This window comes from Saimiri boliviensis, chromosome 2, assembly GCF_048565385.1.
Source record: "Saimiri boliviensis isolate mSaiBol1 chromosome 2, mSaiBol1.pri, whole genome shotgun sequence".
Lineage (NCBI taxonomy): Eukaryota > Metazoa > Chordata > Mammalia > Primates > Cebidae > Saimiri > Saimiri boliviensis.
In genome coordinates this window covers 158996959-159021737 of record NC_133450.1, presented here as the reverse complement: position 1 = coordinate 159021737, position 24779 = coordinate 158996959, and the positions used below count along the sequence as shown (strand labels likewise).

The 24779-nt window shown below is 36.2% G+C and overlaps 1 protein-coding gene across 1 annotated transcript in view; it reads right to left on the bottom strand.

The window, feature by feature from the left end:
• The window catches only part of JAK2 (Janus kinase 2), a 120547-nt gene that overhangs the window by 61471 nt on the left and 34297 nt on the right, over window positions 1-24779 (bottom strand). Inside the window, exons 3-5 of the mRNA XM_039461525.2 lie at window positions 16651-16901; window positions 11958-12081; window positions 6244-6361 (exon numbers count right to left, since the gene is read on the bottom strand). Coding sequence (XP_039317459.1) covers window positions 6244-6361; window positions 11958-12081; window positions 16651-16876 — 468 coding nt within the window. The 5' untranslated portion in view covers window positions 16877-16901. The remainder of the gene's footprint in view (window positions 1-6243; window positions 6362-11957; window positions 12082-16650; window positions 16902-24779) is intronic.

The window sequence follows — 24779 nt, the reverse complement described above, 5'->3', positions numbered from 1 at the left end:
CAATAATAGGCTATACCATATAGCCGAGGCATATACTAGGCTATACCATATAGGTTTGTATACCTATAATAAATGATGTTCACAGAACAGTAAAATTGCCTAATGACATATTTCTCAGAATGTATCCCCATAACTGACACATGACTGTATAAGGTGTGGTCTCAGTCATCAAGGGGACCAAAGTCTAGCTTAGAAGCTAAATGGAAGCAAATAATTATAATGCCAGACATGATATAGGAAGCACCACACAAAAGCTGCTTCAGGAACTTGGAGCAAGTTAAGATTATATTCAGTTGGAGTAATCAAGGAAGGTTTCAATGGAAGATTTGAAACTTCACAATGTCTTTAAAAATAAAGAAATGTATGATGAACATAAAACAGGGTAAAGAAATAGAAGGAATGAAACACACACAAAAAAAAAACACAATGTTCAGATCCATAAACTAGTTTGATTAGGGCCCAAAGTTTCTGTGAAGAAATAATGTGAGTTAAAACTTAGAACAGTAAAGTTGGGGTCAGACTGCAGGCACCCTTGAATGACATCATCCTAGAAACTATGGAGATCTATTTTCATGCTGTCTCTTCCACTGGCAGAGCAGCAGCAATGATAGAAGTGCTTTAAGAAAATAAAGTGTATTCAGGGAGATACTTTAAGAGGCTGGTGTATGGCTCAGATGTGAGATAATAAGGATCTAATCCAGGAAACAGAAGATACTAAAAATTTCTGAAAAAGGCTGATAACTTTATTAACTATATATTGTATAAAGAATAGAGAAGAGAGAAACACAAAGTTTCTAAGATTTTGACCTGGAGTATTTAGCAATATGGATAAATGAGATTGAACATGTAACAGGAGAAAGAAAAAGATAGAAACCAAAAGTACAAATATTCTAAACTTAATACCAATTTTCTTTGTAGAAAAAAAGGTTAAGAGCCATATTATGTAAAATAACAATATGAATCAAGATTTTAAACCATATAAGAGAAATATAGGGCCTTCTATATTCGACATATGTATTATCCTTCTTCTGATGTGTTAACTTGTCTCATGAAATTAAAGCTTTACCGGAACCTTTTTAAACTAATTTTATTACAAGAAATGTATATATAAAAGCCTATTTGTTTAACTTTCTATTCATAAAATATAAAGATATTTTCATATAAGAAAATAAACTATTATTTAACAAGTACACCATCAAATAATCAGTATTAACCAAAACAAAGGCCTAAATGTTGCTAATACAAAATTAATTCAGGGAATGAGACAGATTTTTGCTCAATTTTAAATGCTTATTTCACTACAGTTTTGAGAACAGACAAGTAAGTTATACTGTTTAAGTAAGAGATAACCAATGACTTGACAGATTTTTTTTTTAATACCTTGCCTCAGTTCCATATAAGACCCAGTAGATAAAAAATTCTGCTCCTGGGAAATTCTATGGAACTCATGACCAAAAGACAATAAATGTATGAAAAGTTAGTAATAGCATTACTACAAACATAATCAACTAAATATTCACTAGAGAAAACTTACAAATGGAAGAGTCTCAAATGCCAAAACATAATAAATAATATTCCTTATAGTATGTGCCCTCAAAAATTTCATTTAATTAAAACAAATGAAAAATTTCAGGCCAGGTGTAGTGGCTCACACCTGTAATCCCAGCACTTTGGGAGGCTGATGTAGGAGGATCATTTGAGGCCAGGAGTTTGAAACCAACCTGGACAACAGAGCAAGAGCCCACCTCTACAAAAACAAAACTAAAAAATTAGGCATAGTGGCACACGCCTACAGTCCTAGCTACTTGGGAAGCTGAAGCCAGACAATCACTTGAGCCCAGGAGTTCAAGGCTGCCGTGAACTATGATTGTGTCAGCCTGGGCATCAAAGTAAGACCCCCATCTCTACCAAAAAAATAAAATAGAAAAGAAAGAAAACCTTTCCTCATCTGAGTAGCTGACAAAATTTGAACTTAGGAAATTTACATCTTCATTAGCCAGAAAAATAAAAAAAGTCACAGTCACAAAATCAGAAATGATGCAAAGAACATGAGGTAAACATCCATTTGTTGTTCAAGAGATATGAATTAATTAAAAATTGTTCACATGTCAGCAATTTATTTTCTGAGCAGCCATATTTGACGATACAACAATTCCCAGAGGAAACTGAATTAAAAGGGCCATCTTTGCACTTTTATTTGCTTACCTTTTCCAAATCTGTCTTTCTATAGGTACTATCTTAAGAACTTTAAAGACAATTTATTGGCTTACCTATTTTTTGGTTAAAGATGTCAAGATAGTCTTACACTCTAGTAATGCCACTGGTCAAATTTAGTCTGTAACATGCATATATTATAAAATGATAATAGTACAATCAGAGTAATCTAAATACTATCATATTTTCTGGGCATAAATGTAGAGAAGTAAAAACATTTAAAAATAGAAAACTGCTTATGGTACTATCTAGACATAATTTAGGATTATGTGGTGAAATTACTTTGCCATGCTAGACAAGACAATCCTTCCTAGAAGGATAAAAGTGAGTATTCTGAAATCGCCCAAAATTTTTCTAGATCAAAAATACTACACATTGCAGTATTAATGTTAGTCTAAAGTAGCTAAATGAATAGTTTGGGAAAACTTAGCTTACAAATGGGACTTAACTAGCATGCCACCAAAATAAACTAGCTCTGCAGCACAGGTGAAATAATGTACCCATAAAAGCAACAGAAAGTTGTAACCTCATAAGATCCTATTTTCAAAAGGCTATTCTCAAGCCTCTCCCCACCCCACTCTCTATTTATAATGGCTACAGAAATAAAGGACCTGTATGAAAAAAGTAGGTTGGTGGTCAAATGATTTTCAAGAAAGGTGCCAAGACCATTCAATGGCAAAAAGACAGTCTTTCAACAAATTGTGCTAGGAAAACTTGATATTCACATGCAAAAGAAGTTGGACTCTTACCTTACACAAACAGACAATAACTAACTCAAAATGGACCAAAGGCCTAAATATAAGAGCTAAAACCATAAAACTCTTACAAGAAAACAGAAAGCAAGCTTCATAACATTGAATTTGGTGTTGATTTCTTGGATATGACACCAAAAACAAAGGAAACAAAAAAGAATAAACAAATTGAAATACATCCAAATTTAAAACTTTTGTCCACCAAAGGACACAAGCAACAGAATAAAAAGGCAGCCTAGAGAATGGAAAAAAAATATGTACAAATCATGTATCTTATAAGGAGCTAAGACCCAGAATAATAATTTCTACAATATAACGACAAAAAAAAATTTTAAAATAGGCAAAGAATTGAATAGACATCTCTGCATAGAAGACAAACAAATGGCCACGCAACATTTCTGCAAAGAAGATAAATAGCCAACAAGCATATGAAAAGATGCTCGTGATCACTAATTGTTAGAGAAGTATGCATCAAAATCATAATGATATCTACCTCATACCCATCAGGATGGCTATTTTCAAACAAAGCAAAGTGTTGTCAAGGATGTCAAGAAAATGGAACATTTGTGCACTGCTGGTATAGGACTGAAAAACAGTCCAGCCACTACAGAAAACAATGTAGCAGTTCCTCAGAAAAAAATTATAATAAATTTACCATATTATCCAGGCTTCTGTGTATATATCCAAAAGAACTGAAAACAGGGACTCAAGGAAATATTTGTATACCATGTTCACAGCAGCAACCCAAGGATCCATCAACAGATGAATGAATAAATAAAATGAAGTATACATATGCAATGGGATACTATTCAGCCTTAAAAAGAAAAGAAATACTGGCACATGCTACAGCATGAATGAACCTTGCAGACATTATGCTAAGTAAAATAAGCCAGTCATAAAAGGGCAAATGCTGTATAATTCCATTTGTATGAGATACCTAGAAAAGGCAGATTTATAGTCAGAAAATAGAAAGGTGACTGCCAAAGGCCATTAGGAGTGGGAAATAGAGAGTTATTATTTAATGGGTATGAAGTTTCTTTTTGGGAAGATGAAAAATGTTCTGGAGATGGATGGTGATGATGGTTGTACAACAATGTGTGCTTAATACAACTGAACTGTACACTTAAAATGATTAAAATGGTCATTTTTATTATATATTTCTACCACAATAAAAATAAAGTTTGTTGGTCTCATACTCCAATAGAGAAATATTTTTCCTTTTGCTGTTCATAAACTGAACTAGGCTTCTTGGAAATGTGAACCACAAGGATCTATGGGCTTATTTCCTACAATATTAGCAAATCTGATTTAGAACTCCTAATCTGATACCTTGAGGATATCAAATGCATATTTTTACCCAAGGGCACTAATTTATTTTCTGCCTTTAGTTTCTATTCATACCAGTCTAGCAGCACGTAAAAACAAGTTATTTAATGACAAAACATTTCAATTACTGTTTAAATGAGGGTAACAGAGAAGAAAGCATTATCAAATATTCAAGCACACTACAAAAATCTGACACAACTATATGAGTGAACAAACTAGATTATAATTCTCAGACTAAATATCAACATTCAGCCACCTTCCTATAAGCAGCTATGCAAACTATCATAGCTCATTTTTCATGTAATCTATTTCTCTAGAGTTAATTGCTTATTGTGTAAGCCTGAAATTGTCCAAAAATTTTTTTTTAATGCTAAAGAAATTTTACTGTTCGCCATTCTAACTGGCGTGAGATGGTATCTCAATGTAGTTTTGATTGCATTTCTCTGATGACCAGTGATGATGAGCATTTTTTCATATGTTTGTTGGCCTCATGTATGTCTTCCTTTGTAAAGTATCTGTTCATATCCTTTGCCCATTTTTGAATGGGCTTGTTTGTTTTTTTTTCTTGTAAATCTGTTTTAGTTCTTTGTAAATTCTGGATATAAGCCCTTTGTCAGATGGGTAAACTGCAAAATTTTTTTCCCATTCTGTTGGTTGCCGATTCGCCCTAATAACCGTTTCTTTTGCTGTGCAGAGGCTGTGGAGTTTGATTAGGTCCCATTTGTCTATTTTGGCTTTTGTTGTCAATGCTTTTGGTGCTTTGGTCATGAAGTCCTTGCCTACGCCTATGTCCTGAATGGTTTTGCCTAGATTTTTTCTAGGGTTTTTAGGGTGTTAGGTCTTATGTTTAAGTGTTTAATACATCTCAAGTTAATTTTAGTGTAAGGTGTCAAGAAGGGGTCCAGTTTCTGCTTTCTGCACACTGCTAGCCAGTTTTCCCAACACCATTTATTAAACAGTGAATCCTTTCCCCATTGCTTATGCTGGAGAGGATGTGGAGAAATAGGAACACTTTTACACTGTTGCTGGGAGTGTAAATTAGTTCAACCATTGTAGAAGACAGTGTGGTGATTCCTCAAGGACCTAGAAATAGAAATTCCATTTGACCCAGCAATCCCATTACTGGGTATATATCCAAAGGATTATAAATCGTTCTACTATAAGGACACATGCACACGAATGTTCACTGCAGCACTGTTTACAATAGCAAAGACCTGGAACCAACCCAAATGCCCATCGATGACAGACTGGACAGGGAAAATGTGGCACATATACACCATGGAATATTATGCAGCCATCGAAAACGATGAGTTTGTGTCCTTTGTAGGGACATGGATGAACCTGGAAACCATCATTCTCAGCAAACTGACACGAGAGCAGAAGATCAAACAATGAGAACACATGGACACAGGGAGGGGAGCACTACACACTGGAGTCTGTTGGGGGGAAATAGGGGTGGGGCAGTGAGGGTTGGGGAGTTGGGGAGAGCATGGGGAGAAATGCCAGATACAGGTGATGGGGAGGAAGGCAGCAAATCACACTGCCATGTGTGTGTGTACCTATGCAACAATCTCGCATGTTCTTCACATGTACTCCAAAACCTAAAATGCAATAAAGTAAGTTAAAAAAAAAGAAATTTTACTATTTCAGCCACTATGTCTACACGAATCATGTTATAAAACTCAGTCTATACCTTGTGAAATCCTTAAAAAAGGAGAAAGAAATTCAAAAGGATCAACTCAAAAAATCTATAAAATAGATTCTATTATCCATAAACCATGGGATTAAAAACTGGTGCTAAAAAGACTCAATTTTGTTACTTCTCCGCACCTGCTGTGCAAGACAGAACTGCAGTTTTCCCATATGTGATGTCTTTCCTGATTAAGTGACTTACTACACAGCAGGACATTTATCATTTAACACATGTGCAAGTAAGACAGTATAATCATACCTGAGAAAAAAGGTAAGACATGACAAAATCATCAAGAAGAGGAGCTTCAGCACCTCGAGATATTCCATGTCGATAGGTTCTGTTGTTGCCGCTGCAATACCAATGAGGAAAGTAAAATCTACAAGACAATAAAAACATTTGGTCAGCCTCCAAATAGTTTAAATACAAACATAATATCAATATATAGTCACCTACAGCATACTGAAAGGTATTATCTCATACTTAAGAAAACACAGCTAACAGTATTAAATATAAATTCGAGACAAAAGATATGTGGATAACCCTACAATAATATAGGCAGAAAGTACAAGAAATGTAAGTGTAAAATCAATACACTACCTCCTTCAGCGCACAGAATGTAGAAGCAATAACAGGAAACAAAATATGTAGAAATAAAATGTTAACAAAAAGTAAAAACATAAATTAATCCAGAAACATCAGTAGACAATCTGAAAATGCTAATTTGTATAAAAACAAATAATTGCTTCTTTGGAGAAACAGAGGTTAAAAACTTTCCTTCAAAGAAACAAAAAATACTCTATATTGATTCTTTTAGTAACACATTTATTGAGATATAATTCACATACCATAAGTTCATCCACTTAAGCATTATGCAATATGCAAATATTACCATAATCTAATTTTAGAACATGTGGCCTTTCTACCTTCTTTCACTCTGCATAATGTTTTCAAGGTTCATCCATGTTAGAGCATGTATCATTACTTCATTTCCTTTTATTGCCAAATTAATATTTCATTGTATGAATATACCAAATTTTCCTTATCCATTCATGCCTGACAGACATTTGGGCTGTTTCTATTATTTTGCTATTGTGAATAATGCTGGTATGAAGAGTAATACACAAGTTTTTGTGAATATATGTTTTCATTTCTATTGCATATATATCTAAAGGAGAACTGCTGGATCATATGGTAACTCTTTGTTTCCAAAGTAGCTGTGTTTCCAAAGTAGACTGTGTTTCCAAAGTAGCTGTACCACTTTACATTCCCAGCAGCAATATATGGCATCTAAATTAGTCCAAATTCTCTAACACTTGTTATTGTTTGTCTTTCTGATTTCTGCCATCCTTGCAGATCGATTACTATCCCACCACGGTTTTGATTTGGATTTCTCTAATGACTAATGCTGTTGAGCATCTTTTTATTTTTTGGGGGTTTCATTTTTCTTTTTATTTTAAAAATCCCCTAAATTATATGGCTTCCAGGAAGCATCAGAGAAATGTAAATGCCATTTCTGTACACTTGATAAAGCAAAAACTAGACTCACAGCCACTGCCCTGGCATGGCCCCAAGCCCTGCTCGGAGACCTCCACTACCCCCCGAGACCATCCTAGGGGACTACCCGCCAGTCCAGGGCTACCCCCAGGCCCCTGTACCTACACCTGCGGGGCTGGGGCTGGGGCTTTAAGGCATTTTGTCTTCATTACTACAGTTTTGTAATACATTTTGAAATTGGGAATGTAAGTTTTCAAACTTTGTTCTTTTTCAAGATTGTTTTAGCTGTGCTAAGTCCCTTTGCTTTGTTGTTGATGTTGTTGAGACAGAGCTCTGTTGCCCAGGCTGGAGTGCAATGGCACAATCTTGGCTCACTGTAACCTTGCCTCCTGGGTTCAAGTGATTCTCCTGCCTCAACCTCCCGAGTAGCTGGGATTACAGGTGCCTGCCACCACGCCCAGCTAATTTTTATATTTTTAGTAGAGACAGGCTTTCACCATGTTGGCCGGACTGGTCTCAAACTCCTGACCTCACAATCTGCCCACCTCGACCTCCCAAAATGTTGGGATTACAGGTGTGAGCCATCGTGTCCTGTGTCCCTTTGCTTTTTATATAAATTTATGATTAACTTGTTTATTTCTGAAATAAAGACAGCTAGGATTTCAGTAGGAATTGCATTGAACATACAGATCAATTAAGGAGTACTGCCATCTTAAAAATAGGAAGTTCTCTAACTATCAGATATCTTTCCATTTATTTAGGTGTTTCCTTAATTTCTTTCAGTGATGTTTTCTATTTCTCAGTGCAAACATTTTACACTTCTTTTAAGTTTATTCCTGAAAATTTGTTATGCAATTGTTAATTTTTTAAATTTCATTTTAGATTGTTTTTTGTGTATAGAAATACAACTGATTTTTATATATTGACCTTCTATTCTGCAACTGACCTGAGCTAATTTATTAATTCTAATAGTTTTTTATTAATTCCTTAGGATTTTTAATATGCGAGATCATGTAATCTGTGAATATGTAATCATCATTTGGTATCTACGCAGTACTGGTTGCAAGACTTCCCACATATATCAAAATCTGCAAATACTCATGTTCCTGATGTACAATGGCACAGTATTTGCATATAACCTGTGCACATCCTTCAGTATACTTTAAAATCTCTAGACTACTTATAATACTTAAAACAATGTAAATGTTATATAAATAGTTGTTAGACTGTATTGTTTAGGTAATAATGACAAGAAAAAGTCTGTACATGTTCAGTTCAAGCACAACTTTTTCCCAAATGTTTTCAATCTGCAGTTGGTTTAATCCATGGATGTGAAACCCATGGAAACAGCAAGCTGACTACAGTTTTACTTCTTATTTTCCAATCTCAATGCCTTTTATTTCTTTTTCTTGCCTAATTTCCCTAGCCTGAATCTATAGAATAATGTTAAATCAAAGTGGTAAAAGTTGCTATACTCATCTCATTCCTATCATAGAGAGAAGACATTCAGTCTTTAACCATTAAGTATGACATTACTTTTGGATTTTTTATAGATGCCCTTTAACAAACTAAGGAAGTTCCTTGCCATTCCTATTGGGTTTTTTTTAATATAGTGATAGGATGTTGGACTATGTCCAATACTTTTTCTGTATCTATTGAGATGATCATGTGGTTTTGGTCCCTTAGTCTATTAATGTGGTGTATTATATTGATTGATTTTTAGAAGTTACACTAACCTTTATTTCCTGGGATAAATCCACTTGGTCATGGTATTTAATCTTTTTTGTAAACATAGTGAATATTCCTAATCTAAAAATCTGAAATCTGAAATGCTCCAAACTCCAAAACCTTTAGAGCACTAACCTGATGTGCAAAAGAAATATACATTAGAGCATTTCAAACTTTAGAATGTTAGATTAGGGATGCTCAACCAGTGTGTACTCTGCAAATATTCTAAAATTAAAAAAAAAAAAAATCCAAAATCCAAAACAGTTCTGGTCCCAAGCATTTCAGTTAAGACAGACTCAAGCTGTATTGCTAGATTCAGTTTGTGTTTGTTGATTTTCTACCTACAACCTTGGTCTGTAGTTTCCTTTTCTTCTAGACACCTTTGTCTGAATTTGGTATTAGGGTAATACTGAACTCATAGAAAGAGTTGGGAAATCCTCCTTCCTTTTCTATTTTTTGTGAATAACTGATAATAATTATTTTAAAGTGCAATAGAATTCACAAGTGAAGGCATTACTAATTTGATTTCTTTACTTGTCATAGACCTATTCAAACTTTCTGTTCTTTTTAATTCCTATAACTTGTGTCTTTCTAGGCATTTGTCCATTTCATCTTGGTCCTATAATTTATTGGCATTAGCTAGTTAATCATGATATCGCTGGCTTCAGCACATAGTTATAACTATTCATTATTCTCGTAACTAGTGACACTGATAATTTTTTTAAAGGCCATTAACCATTTGTTCTTCTTTTGTTAAATACTTCTTCAGGTACATTAAGTAATTATTTAATGGATGTAGTGTTTTTAGTTTTACATTTATAAGAATACTAACCCTTTGTTTATTTGATTTGTGGAAACTATCTTTACAATTTGCCTTTTAAGAGGAAACCTTCAGAACTTTGAAAATTTTTATAGTCAACAATTGCAATCATTCCCATATGATTTCTTCTATTGTTTTGCAGCTTACATGGTATTTTCCCATGGACTTGAATTCAGTTCCAATTCAGACTTTCACAGTTTGATTTTCTTTAAATTTCTGTTTACATATCAATCTGATTTTTAATCAAACTATAACTTATCTGATATACATTATAAAGAAGCTGAAATTTTATCCAAACAGCTAACCAACTATCCCACCACCATTTATTGACTAATCTCTCCCTTAACATGAAAATATTTCTTCATCTATTTCTATATGTATGAAGGAGTACTTTCAAGCTATACTAGCCCCGTCATTCGCATTATTTAGGTTATGGTTCTGAGTTTAATTGTGTGGCTTTAATAAAATACATTTTGTAGTTTCATATAATGTGAAAATATTTCCTGGGACAAAGTATTTTACAATTGCCAGGTAAGTCTTCTTTCTCATGGCTATCTTATTCAATAATTCTAAATTAACATTGTAATGTGTCAAATTCCCTAAAATGCCTTTGTTAGGACTTTCAATTGGCTTAGAATTAAGCACATAGCATAAGAGAAATTGATCTTTGTAATATTCCATCTGACCATTCCAGTATTATGTCCTAATTCTTCATATTCTACAAATAAACTTCTAATTTTCCTATACTGTCTTATGTTTTTTCTTATTAAGACTACTCCTGGTTAGTTAAGGGTTTCTGTAGCTATACTGAATAGGATCTTCTTTATCTATTATATAACTGGTTGCTTATATATAGAATGCTATCAATTTTTTGTACATCTGTGATTTATTTGAATATTGAATTCTTTCACTAATTATGTGTTTTCAATAATTACATCAAAAATAATATTTTGAACTCAGTGCAAATTATACATCAGTATATTATATATCAGTTTGCATCAGTAAATGCAAACACATTTCAATTGTGTATTTTTATACAAAATAGGGGAAGGGAAAGAAGCAAAGCAATACTAAAATGTATTGAGAGAGCACCAAGTGATAGGCACAATAATAAATACTATATACACATTATCTCTTTAATGAAGTACACATGATGTGGTTAAGAGGCAAGCTTATGAAGCAAACTAGGCTTGGATTTGAACCTGACTCCCAATTCTCAGCTATGTGAACATGAATAAATTTGAGTAATATTGTATCTCAGAGCACAGGATTCTTTATCTTTAATTTGGAAATCTAATACTTCATGAAGCTGTGATGAAAATTAAATTACATATATAATTAAGTTACATATATAAACATATAAAGTTATATAAATGCTTAGAAAATGACAGGTATTTGTGAGACACAAATCAAATTTATATCTGTTTTATCCTTTTGAGCAAAAAAAATACTTCTAGATTTCTCTAAATAGGCATTACACATTATCATAAATTATATAAATTAACTTTACAATTTGAGGCTGCATATAAACACTGGGAAAAGTCTCTTTTCTTCATGTCAACTTTTTAAAAAGTTATTTATAAAGATGATGTGTGAAATTGCATTTTATTGTACGAAACAACAAACTTCCTTGAAAACCAGTAATATCCCAAATATTTAGGATGCTGTTAATAAAGGCCATTCTGATCTTTTTTATTTACTTAATTAAAATAATAAGGAGTTAAGTGGCATCCCACAAAAACAGCTTTATTCTCAGAGTATTCTATTTAAACAACATGTATGAACAGTTTTTCTGATGGAGAAACAGAATCTTAAATGAGTGCTAATTGGTTCAGGTCTCTGATTAAGTACCCTGCAATTAAAAAATATTTGATAATTTCTCCCACTTTGCCTTTTAGCATTAAGTGAGTTACTTTACTTAAGAAAGTACCTTATTCTGTAGAGTACATTATCCCTGGTTGATTCATCTACGTGGAAGACATGATTGGGTGGATACCAGATCCTTTCTGTTTCACTCATTAAAGCAAACATATTATGATACAAAGGTGTGATGCCTAGAAAGGCAGAAAAAGAAATTATTAAAGGTACATAGCAGAGTAGTTACATAGCACCTAAAATTTGTAATGAGGCTGAAGTAACAACTCTTAAAATCAGAACAAAATGTAGTAGCAGTCAAAATCTTTTGATATACTACCACTTACAACTGAATTATTAATCATACTTCTTTTAATACAAACAAACTTCATTTTATTGCACTCTACATTATTGTAATTTGCAGATATTGTGGGGTTTTTTTCTTTACAAAATAAGGATTTACGGCAACTCTGAATCTAGTTAAGTCTGCCAGCACCAGTTTTCCAACAGCATGTGCTCACTTCACATCTCTATGTCACATTTTGGTAATTCTTGCAATCTTTCACACTTTTTCCTTATTATTATATCAGTTATGGTAATCTGTGATCAGTGATCTTTCAATTACAATTGTAATTGTTTGGAGCCGCCATGAAGAATGCCCACATAAGATGACAAACAGAAGCAATAAATGCTGTGCGTGTTCTGACTACTCCAGCAATAGCCATTCCTGTCTCTCTCCCTTTCCTTGGGCCTCTCTATTCCCTGAGACACAGCAAAATGGAAATTAGGCTAAGTAACAATCCTACAGTGGCCTCCAAGCATTCAAGGGAAAAGAAGAGTTGCATATCTCTTACTTTAAGACAAAAGCTAGAAATGATAATGAGGAAGGTATATCAAACACCAAGACAAGCTAAATGCCAGGCCTCCTGCACCAGTCTGAATGCAAAGAAAAAGTTTTTGAATGAAATTAAAAGTGCTACTGCAGTGAATACATAAATGGTGAGAGCAAAACAGCCTTATTGATGATACGACACTTTTGTTTTCTTTCAAACAACTCAGAGGTCAAAGGAAAATACATTAAGAAGCATTTATAATGAATAATGATTATCAATATCATGTATTAAAAATCATGGAATACAACTAAAGCGAAACTGAAAAGCAAAAATTGTAGCTTTATATGCTTGTATTAGAAAATAAGAGCAAATGATCTAAGTATCTCACTCAACAGAGAAGACAATTGAGTAATCACAAAGAAAGGTTAAAGATGGGCATGATAAAAATTCAGTAGAGAGAAGTGACAAAATAAAAGATGATTCCTTGCAAAACAGATCTTTGTGAAGTACAATAAGAAAAAAGAGGCACAAACACTAAGAACTTTTAAAAAGCGTAATTATGGATTATGAAGACAGAGTGCTAGAACAACATTATGCCAATAAACTTGAAAACATAGACAGATGGACAATTTTTGTAAAAATATAACTTTAAAAAGATTCTTAAATTTAAAACTTCAGTAGAACTATAATTATTAAAGAAATAGACTCTGGCTGGGCACAATGACTCATGCACTCTGGGAGACCCAGGCGAGTGGATCACCCGAGGTCAGGAGTTTGAGCCCAGCCTGGCCAACATGGCAAAAACTTGGCTCTACCAAAAATACAAAAATTAGCCAGGTGTGGTGGCCGGTGCCCACAGTCCAGCTATTCAAGAGGCTGATGCAGATGAATCACTTGAACCTGGAAGGCAGAGGTTGCAGTGAGCCATGTTCATGCCACTGCACTCCAGCCTGGGCAACAGAGTGAGACTCAGTCTCAAAAAAGGAAAAAAAAAAAAAAAAAGGAAACAGACTCTATTAACTCAAACAAAAAAGAAAAGAAAGGAGGAGGAGGGAAGAGAAAGAAGGAGGAAAGGAAAAATAACAAAGAAAAAATGAAAAACCACCATCAGGCCCAGACAAGATTTATATGTGAGTTCAACCAAACCTGAAAGACAACTCCATCTTAAGTATACCATCACAGAGAATAGACTAAGAGGGAACAGATAAATTGACACATTTTGTGTATTTAGTTTGACTATGATACCAAGGGTAATCTCACCAATATAGACAGAAAAATCTTAAGTTCACTTCTGTGATTATAGAAGTAAAAGAATAACACCAGTGAAAATGGTGGAGTAGGTAATTCTAAGGGCCTATCCTTCTCCACAAAAATAAGAAAAAAAATAATGAGTAAAAATTGTCTGAGTGAACTTCATATAAACTATAGAAAACAAGCAAAGATACGCAGAAATCAGATAAATGCTAATCAAGAAAACAGCAACTTAAAAATGGCAGGAAAGTTGTGTAGCATTTTAACTTTCCCTGAACCACCACGCCCCTGTCCTGCCCACCGACCCCTGCTCCACTCCTCTTAGTTAAGCAAAGTCTTAAAAAGATGGCAATTGGTGTTACCAGTGTGAAACTCTGATCCCTGGCTCTAGAGTGAACAGAGCCGACCTTAATCTCAAAAAACTGTTTTTCTCTCTTTTGACCTGACTGGAGACTGACTGAAGAAATGATGTAAACAGCACACCTATGTTCCACTTAATTCAGGACTTTCTCAGGGCAGAAAAGCAGCTACATAGAAGACTTTCATTGAAAACACTGCAAATGAACAATCTGTTGCTATCTGGGGCAGCAGTCTAAAGTTAAGGCAAACAATAAACTAAAAGCTAAAAAATAGATGAGAGAATAGAGTTTCTTTGGGAAATGACAGCACTGAAAAGCATCTCTATGTACTGGAGAACAGAAAAGCCACATGCATGCCCAAGGAAGGGTACTTAGAAAAGACCCTAAGCTTTCATCTCAGGCTGCTCTTTAGGGTCAGCACAAGGAGGAAGGGAAGGCTAAGGCAGAGTTGTAAATGCACTGAGTAAACACTGAATGAATGCCCCCAACACAGAACCAATCTGCAAAGACTGAAAGAGCTTTTTGTTCTTATCTATTATTTCCTTTTGGCTCTAGGAATTCAATAAAATCTGTTAAAAAAAAAAAATCTTACTACAAGCTAAAGGATCAGACATTTAAGAGACTACACACACCAAAAAATATAGACTACATACACCAAAAAATAGAGTTAAGATTGGTAACTAGAGGTCTCTCATATCCACTTCCCCCACTAAAAACTAAAACCATGAACACGTAATCACACTTTGAGTAGATCATCCAAGAGGAACGCCGATATTCAACAAAAAATGGACAGAAAACACCTAAACCAAGGAAAGAGAGGGAAACAAGACAGCCTGCTCAGCCGCGATTGACAAGAAGCTGGGAGAGACTCCACATGGGAAAAGGGTAAGTGAGAGATGCCCAATGGTCCACACTGCTACTGTGAACCCCTGCAATTTTAGTCACAAGAGAGCCCCTAGACCCTTGAAGGACACAAAACTAACATAGGGAGTTTTCCAGAGACAGCACAAAAGCATTGCCTATTCCAGGGAGGAAGCTCACACTGGGTCCCACACTCCCCCTGAGTCCTAAGAAGCTACAGCAAGATGATATTTTTGAGAATCCAGCCCACAACAGAATGTATACTGCCCTGGGGCCCAGTGGGGCCATAAAAAAGAATGAAATTGTGTCATTCACAGCAACCTGGATGGAACAGAAGATCAGGTGTCAAGTAAAATAAGCCATGTACTCAAAGACAAATATCACAAGTTCTCATTCATATGTGAGAGCTTAAAAAGAAAGGTGATCACATGAAGTTAGAAAGTGGACTGGTAGAAGAGACTGGCAAAGTTATATGGGTAGGAAGGGGGAAATGAAGAGGTGTTGTTTAATGGGCACAAAAATCCAGACAGAAGGGACAAGTTCTAATGTTTGATAGAAGAGTAGGGTGACTACAGTTAACAACAGTGTATTGTATTTTTCAAAACAGACAGAAAGAACTTGAAATGAACCTAGCTTCCTCCAACTTACAGTTAATGGCTATTCTGACCTATACTGATCTGTTAACCTCATCTACATTCTTAAGAGAGAATAAACTGATGTTATCACACATTCTTACAAATACTATATTAGACATTTACCTCTACAAATAAAATCATACTACTATTCTTCAAAACAAAACAAAGACATAGATCAATTAGTACTTCTATTTAAAAAAAATTTTTTTTTAATGAAATACCATAAGTGCTATAGAAACCTCAGTGGTCCAGTAAAATTTGTCAGCTCTATAGAAAAAATTCTCTGGTACATAGTTTTGGTCTATAGATAACATAATCAGGTCTCAAAAGTAAAAATGATTTCAAGATACACCAAAGAAATAAGAAAAACATCTATGAGGAAAGATTAACAGAGGTCTCTTCAGAAGCTAGCAAGAAGAAAATGATGGTTTATCAACCATTTAAGATTTTAAATCAAATACATATTTCAAAATATTCTTTGCTTTCATGTTGCTCTTAGGATCTAGCTTTAAGATTAACTTATGTCATGAGCTAGACCACGACAGGATTCTTCAGCCACCTTATATGTAATTATAAAGAATACTCAGCAAACATTTATGGTCGTCCGTTTAATACCAACCCCAAGAAAGACTCACCATAAATTATACTATAGTAATGCTTTCATTTTCTATGCATGTAAAACACACACATCTAGGCCATACAAGCATTAAAATGTGTGTGTGTGCGTGTGTGTGTGTGTGTATGTGTAATGCATGTACCCAGTATTAGCACAGCATAATTAAAACAATAATCCATGGATAAAAAGGAAAATGCTGTTTTTTAATACTTACCACAAGCTTTAGAAGCAGCAATACAGATTTCTTCTGCAACATATTCCCCAGATGGAAATGTCAGATAATCTGCCTCAGCTTTCCCAAGGGAATGGTAAAGATACACCTGAAGGACCGGATCTATTTGCTTCATAGAACTGACATTTCCAGAAATATCACCATTCTGATTTATAGAAGATGTGGATGTTCCCTCCATTTCTGTCATTGTAAGGCAAGCCATTCCCATGCAGAGTCTTTTTCAGAACATTTACCTGTAAGAGAAAACAATGAAGTTACTAATGGGCTGGATGCAGTGGCTCACACCTATAATCCTAGCACTTTGGGGGTCCAGGTTGGCAGATAGGTTGAGCTCAGAAGCTGGAGACAAGCCTCAGCAACGTGGTGAAACCTCATCTCTACAAAAGCATACAAAACACACACACACACACACACACACACACACACACACACAAACATTAGTCAGGCATGGCAACACACACTTGTAGTCCTAGCCACTCGGGGAGCTGAGTGGAAGAACTGCTTGAGCCTGGGAGGTTGAGTCTGCAGTGAGCTGCCATACTCCACTACACTCCAGTCTGGGTGATACAGCAAGACACTGTCTCAAAAATCAATTAATTAATTAATTAAAGTTACTAACGGAAATAATATTGATAAAGCATCTTTCATATACAAAGAAGGACTGCTCCTTGACAGCAATGGTTGTCAAATCCATTAACCAAATAAATATCATGTACTGCTATGTACAAAGCACAATGCAAGGAATCACCGATTTTAAACTTCCTGTGGACATTTAAAGGATTATAAAATTCCAGTTAACAACCTAATTGAGGACGATGATATAAATTCCTAACACGAACAAAACAAATAAGCATTAAACTCAGTTACAGACAACAGAAGAAGAGATCTCAAATTAAGAGAATGGGGGTCCAGAAGGCTGACTAGAGGTATCTGGTACTCGCCTCCTCCACAAAGAAGAACCAAAATAGTGAGTAATCACACTTTGAATAGGTCATCTAAGAGAGAACACTGGAATTCAACAGAGAAGTGAAAGGAAACACCTAAAGCAAGGAAGGAGAGGGAAGTGAGGCAGTCTGCTTGACCAGGATCAGCCAGAAGCCTAAAGAGCCTGCACAATGTGAATAAAGAGTAAGTGAGAGACTCCCAGTGGCCCACATTTTCACCACAAACTCTTGCAATCCCAGACATAAGAGAGTGCCTCAACTCTCATAGGCCCTGGGAGTAACTTAGGGAGCTGCCTGGAGACTACACAATGACATTGCTTTAGAGAAGAAGTTTACGCTGGTCCAACACACTCCCAAGTCCTAAGCAGCCACAACATAGTGCTATTTTTAAAGCCTAACCCCCACCAGCATGCATCCTGCCCTGGACCCCAAAAGCCCCTGCAATGCCACATCCCTAGAGCCCCACTGACATCCTCCACCCAGTCACCTCCACTACTGGCTGCTGCCTACTAGGCCAAAGTACAAGCCAGTGGCAGTGACCCCACTTCCCCCAGCAGAAGGACTGCCATACATTTGTATGTGCCCTGAGGGCAAGCTCTATGACCCACAGCTGCAACCATGGCAGGCTGCTGCCTTCAGATGTCAAAATGCAAATTTGCATGCACCCTGAGGACAGCTCTATCACATCTGCAGCCTCTACCTATAGCTGCAGTGCACACTCCCCAGCTACCTCCCTACAACTGTTCCCACTGAGAGCAACCCCAGCATCCCCAGCATCAGGGCCACAGCAAAGTCACTGCCATCCCCACCTGAACATTCCATCAGGAGACTGCAAATTATCCTGCTCCTGCCTATCACAAACAGCACCTGCTCATACCACTGGAGGACCTGAGGATACTCTCACCCTGCCCAGCTCACCACGCCATTCCCAAGGACTTAAGCATGTTATCTGGGGTCCTTGGGATCATACCACTTTGTTCACATCCAATGTCAACTGAGCATTCCACCTGGAGGTCTGAGGATATGGCCCACCTAACCTGCCACTACCACCACAGCTGGTACCCACTCACACTTGCCACCTGACTTCCCTACGCAGCCCATTGCAGTCACCACCAACATAAGCCCAAACAACTGGAGAGCCAGAAGGCTGTCTTACCACTACTACTGACATGGCACATGTCATGCTCACTGCCCAGGGGCCTGTGGACCCACCCAACTGCCCAGCCCATCACTACCACTACTGGCACCCAAATAAGTCACCTGTAGACCCAAAAATTGGCCTGCCTGGACTCACTAACACCATTTCCAAAGTAAGCCACTCTGTGGCTAATGTACAGGCATGTTTGTCCCACTGCTGCCACCACTGAAGACTGAGGATCAGTCCAGCTGGTGTCCCCATTCCCAGCAAAAGTTTACCACAGTCTCTGCTAACAACTATACACTAAACCACTGAGGAAATCATAGACACCACTGATGCTGTTTACAGGGGAAAAAAGTCTTACGGAGACTACACTACTAAATGTATCCAGATTCAAAGCCAAAGTGCCCTAGGCAACCAATACCCCAGACAAATCTTCAGGAAAAAGTCCTACCCTATGAAAGCAAATTCAAAAAAAAAATGGAAGTTACTATTACACCAGATGTGTAGATATCAAAGTAGGGGCACAGGAAGCATGGAAACATGAGGAAATATGACATCTCCAAAGGATCACAATAATTTCCTACCAAAAGATTCCAGTGCAGAAGAAATTCATAAAAGGCCAGAAAAAGAATTAAAAATAATGATATTAAAGACGCTCAGGAGACACAAAAGAATACAGATAAACAATACAAAGAAACCAGAAAAACATTTCAGGATATGAATGAGAAATTTACCAAAGAGAAAGGTAACATTTAAAAAGAAAACCAGAGGCCAGGGGTGATGGCTCATGCCTGTAATCCAAGCACTTTGGGAGGCCAAGGTGAGCGGATCACCGGAGGTCAGGAGTTTGAGACCAGCCTGACCAATATGGAGAAACCCCATCTCTACTAAAAACACAGAATTAGCTGGGCGTGGTGGTGCATGCCTGTAATCCCGACTACTCAGGAGGCTTAGGCAGGAGAATCGCATGAACTAGGGAGGTGGAGGTTGCTGTGAGCCGAGATAGCGCCACTGCACTCCAGCCTGGGCTACAAGAGCAAAACTCCATCTCAAAAAATAAAAAATAAATAAATCACTAGAATCCTGAAGCTGAAGAATTCATTTAATGAAATAAAAAAATACATTCGGCCGGGCGCGGTGGCTCAGCCTGTAATCCCAGCACTTTGGGAGGCCGAGGCGGGTGGATCACGAGGTCAAGAGATCGAGACCATCCCGGTGCGAGCTGAGATCGCACCATTGCACTCCAGCCTGGGGTAACAAGAGCAAAACTCCGTCTCAAAAATATATATATATATACATTCTAGAGCATCTATAATAGACTAAATTGAGCAGAAGAAAGAATTTCAAAACTTGAAGACACGTCTTCTGAAATAACCCCAATAGACAAAAATTAAGAAAAAAGAATGGACAAAGCCTACATGACATATGGGATATCATAAAGCAACCTAGTATTAGAATTTTCAGTATTCTAGAAGACAGTGAAAATATAAAAGGGATAGAAAACCTGGTTAATGAAATAATAACTGAAAACTATCCCAGTATAGCAAGAGATTTAGACATCCAGATACAGAAGCTCAGAGATCTCCAAAAAGACAAAATTCAAAAAGACCTCCACAACATATTAGAGTCAAACTGTCAACAAAGACAAAGGGAATTCTAAGAACAGTAAGAAAAAAATGTCTAGTCACTTCTAAGGGAAGCTCTATCAGACTAACAACAGATTTCTCAGCAGAATCATTACAGGCCAGGAGAAAATGAAATGATATATAAAAAGTGCTGAAATTAAAAAAAAAAAAAAAAAACAAAAACAAAAAAAAAAACCACCTGCAAGCCAAGGATACTATACCCTGCAAAAATTCATTAAGCAAAGGAAAAATAGTCTTTCTGAGGCAGGCAAAAGCTGAGGGAATTCAACACCGCTAGACCAGATCTACAAGAAATGCCTGAGGTAGTGCTACATCTGGGAAGTGAAAGAACAGTATCAGGCCAGGCAGTGGCTCAGGCCTATAATCCTAGCACTTTGGGAGGCTGGGGCTGGCAGACTCCTTGAGCCCAGTAGTTCAAGACCAGCTTGGGCAACATGGGAAAACCCCATCTCTACAAAAAATAACAAATAATTAGCCAGGCATGGTGACGTGATTCTGTATTCCCAGCCACCTGAGAAGCTGAGGCAGGAGGATCACTTGAGACCATGAAGGCTGAGGCTGTAGTGAGCCATGACGGTGCCATTGCAATCCAGCTTGGACAACAAAACAAGAACAAGACCCTGTCTCAAAAAAGAAAGAAATAAACAAAAAGACAGTACTATCATCATGAAAAACAGATGACAAAATTACCAAACCCACTGGTAAAGCAAACAGAGAGAGAGACGAGAAAGGACCCAAATGTTCTCATTATAGAAAACCAACAAACCACAATGCTAAACAATATGAGAGAAAGAAAAGAACAAAGGACTTACAAAACAACCAGAAATCAATTAATAAAATGACAGGAATAAGCCTTCACATATCAAGAATAAATTTGAATGTAAATAGATTAAACTTTCACTTAAAAGATAGAGAATGGCTGAATGGATTAAAAAACATGACCCAACTATACGCTACTTAGAAAACCTCATCTCACCTCTAAAGATACACATAGACTGAAAGTAAAGGGATAGAAAAAGATATTCCATGCAAAGGTATTTCAGATACAACAGGCTTTAAGACACAAACAGTAAAGAGACAAGGTAATCATATAATGACAAAGGGATTAATTCATCAAGAGGATATAATAATTCTAGAACTTCCAATGTATCAAAACAACAACAACAAAGCCTGGCAATTACTATAACAGATATAAAACTGCAAGATATTTGAAGTTTATCTGCAACTGGATATGCAACTTTAAAGAATTCATTTGTTCAAAATACGTAATTTATTATAATCTATTATACTGTCTCTGATATTACAGTCAATATTAAATGCAGCAAAAGCAGCTATAAGAGGGAAGTTTATAGCAATGAACACCTATATCAAAAAGAAAAAAAAATGTCTAACAACCTAACATTACATCTTGAGGAACTAGGAAAAAAAAGAACAAAGCCCAAAGTTAACAGAAAGAAGGACATAATGAAGTTCAGAGAAGAAATAAATGAAAGAGAGACTATTAAAATGGTGGAAAAGATCAACAAATCTAAGAACTGGTTTTCTGAAAACACAAAGTTAGTTAAAATTAAGTTCTTAGCATTAAGGAGCAAATTTGCTAGAATTTTAATTTGTGCTCACCATTGATTTTGGATTGTTTTGTGCTCACCACTGCTTTTGGCCTTCCTTCTGAACACACTTTTTCAGTAGATCTTTCAGTGAGGCTCTGTGGGTTTTTAGCTGCACCCTTTGAAAAAATACATGGCCCTCATTCTCAAAATCCTATTTATAATTTTCTTTCCCTAGATCTTTAAAGATATTACTCCATTGTTTTGTGGCATTTATTAATGTAAATATGAAGTCTGCCATCACTCCTAAGTGTCTTGGTTCTCCCTGAAGTAGTATAAAATTTGTTTGCTTTAGCAGCAGTTCTGAAATATTTTTGGAAAAGTCTTGATACAGATTTTTCTTTATCTTGATAAAAAATGACTATATACTTCTAAAGATTGATGTCTTTTTTTTTCTATTCTAGGAAATTCTCAGCTACTATGCAGTCAAATGCTACTTCTTTGTTATTCCCTCTAAATTATTTTAGCACAACTGATCACTGTCCATGGAAGCCTCTCAAACTCACTTCCACATCCCTCCATCTCTTTCTCATGGTGAAAAACGTTACGATAATGGTTAGCTTGGCAAGGTTGGGATAGTGGGAGGGCATGGAGAATGACTGGCAGGAGGCACAGGGAGACCTCTAGGGTGCCTCCTGCCAGTCATTCTGGTGATATTCTATTTCTTGATCTGAGTAGTCATTAACAAAGATGTGTTTACTTTATGAAAATTTGTTAAGATATAATTTATGAGTAGCACACTTTCCTGTATGTGTGTTACACTTCAATTAGAGGTTTACTTACATTTTTAAATGTTATCAGCAACAAATTTTTCAATTTTTAATTTTGTTGACTATTTTTCTTAGCACTACATTTCTTCATATTATTTTGCAATTTGGTTTACAGGCTCATTACACCCATTCCTCCCTTCACCTTGCCCTCAACACATACACATACAAAGTCTGTAGTCATCCCTCCTCATCTAACAATTTGTGGTTGCCACAACTTAGCCTACCTGCACTATGCATATATAGAACCAGGTCTTATAACAGCAGGTTAAAATTCCTGCCTTGAGGAGACATCCGATATGATACAGATCCAGTCAGTCACAAGGCAGGAGATATTTCACTCCATCTTGGAGTTCTGAAATCATATCATATCATCTTCCTAAGCTTGCAACTTATCCAAAGCTACAGCAATAGGCAGCATTTAACAGGAGGTTCCCCTTCCAATAGCCTATTTGGAGGGACGTGATGGCTGGCAGTAAAAGTAACATTCTGGACCTGCCTCTAGTCCATGTTGTACCACAAGAGTAAAACTCCGGTCTCCAATGCCTATTTCCATACAGGGAACCCAGCAGGCATAGGCTTTAACCCTACTCAGTATTTTGCACTTATAATCTATATTTATATACAGCTTGATCTATTTTGGTTCAGGATTTTTTTTTCTTTTTATATTTTAATATGACACAATCATGAGTTTAGAATAGAAAGGATGTTAACTGGAAATTACACTGCCTTAAACATACACACATACCCCAGAATTCCATAGGCACTCAATAAATGTTTCCTGAATTTAAATAAATTAAATCATTTAGAAAATGCATTGATGCTTTTCTCCAAAAAGCAATCCAAACAATAAGTAACTTAAGTTGGCTTTTTTTTCCCCTGGAAGTACATCATGAGAAAGAAAACAACAGTATCACTTGAGTCCAGGAAGTTGAGGCTGCAGTGAGCAGTGATTGTACTCATGCCACTGCACTGCAGCCTGAGTAACAAAGTGAGACCTTGTCTCAAAAAAAAAAAAAAGAATATAAAGATCACAACTACAGCTGGCATGACTCCTTTGATTTGTGTTAAGATGCCAGCAGTTTCACTCACTATTACTTTTGTACCATTTGTGCATATGTCAACTAAATGAAAAAGACATTTAACATGTTGGCATTATTATGAAAATCATTTTAATTCTTTTTCTTTTTTTTTTTTTTTTTTTTTTTTTTTTGAGACGGAGTTTCGCTCTTGTGACCCAGGATGGAGTGCAATGGCGCGATCTCGGCTCACTGCAAACTCCGTCTCCTGGGTTCAAGCAATTCTCCTGCCTCAGCCTCCCAAGTAGCTGGGACTACAGGCATGTGCCACCATGCCCAGTTAACTTTTGTATTTTTAGTAGAGACAGCGTTTCACCATGTTGACCAGGATGGTCTTGATCTCTTGACCTCGTGATCCACCCACCTTGGCCTCCCAAAGTGCTGGGATTATAGGCATGAGCCACCGTGCCCAGACTTCATTTTAATTTCATTAACCCCTTGAACAGGTTGTGGGATACCTAGGCACCCTCTAGAGACCAGATTCTGAGAACTGCTACAATTCTACATTCAGTTACAAACCTCATGAATAATTACACCAAGAGACACATCAGAAGACTATTCATGGTGCCTCAGCTTCCAAAGGCAAAAACTGCAAGCAACCCAATGAGGAAAATGGGTAAATACATCGGTGTATTTATACTACAGAATATGTTCCTCAGTTGTTAAAATAAAGGATCTATAGCTTTATGTAACGTGGATAAATCTTAAAAATACAATTTTGTAAAAGCAGTTACAAAAAACTAGAAGCTGTAAAATATCATTTTTCTAAATTTCAAAAACAAAACTGAATCGTACATTGTTTAGGCATATACATGTGTTAAATAAATCTCCCCCACAAAAAAAAAAGAATCAGAAATCAAGGAAATGTTAATCCCAAAATATAATACAAGGATTTTTTCTGTGAGACGGACAGGAGGACTGCTCAGG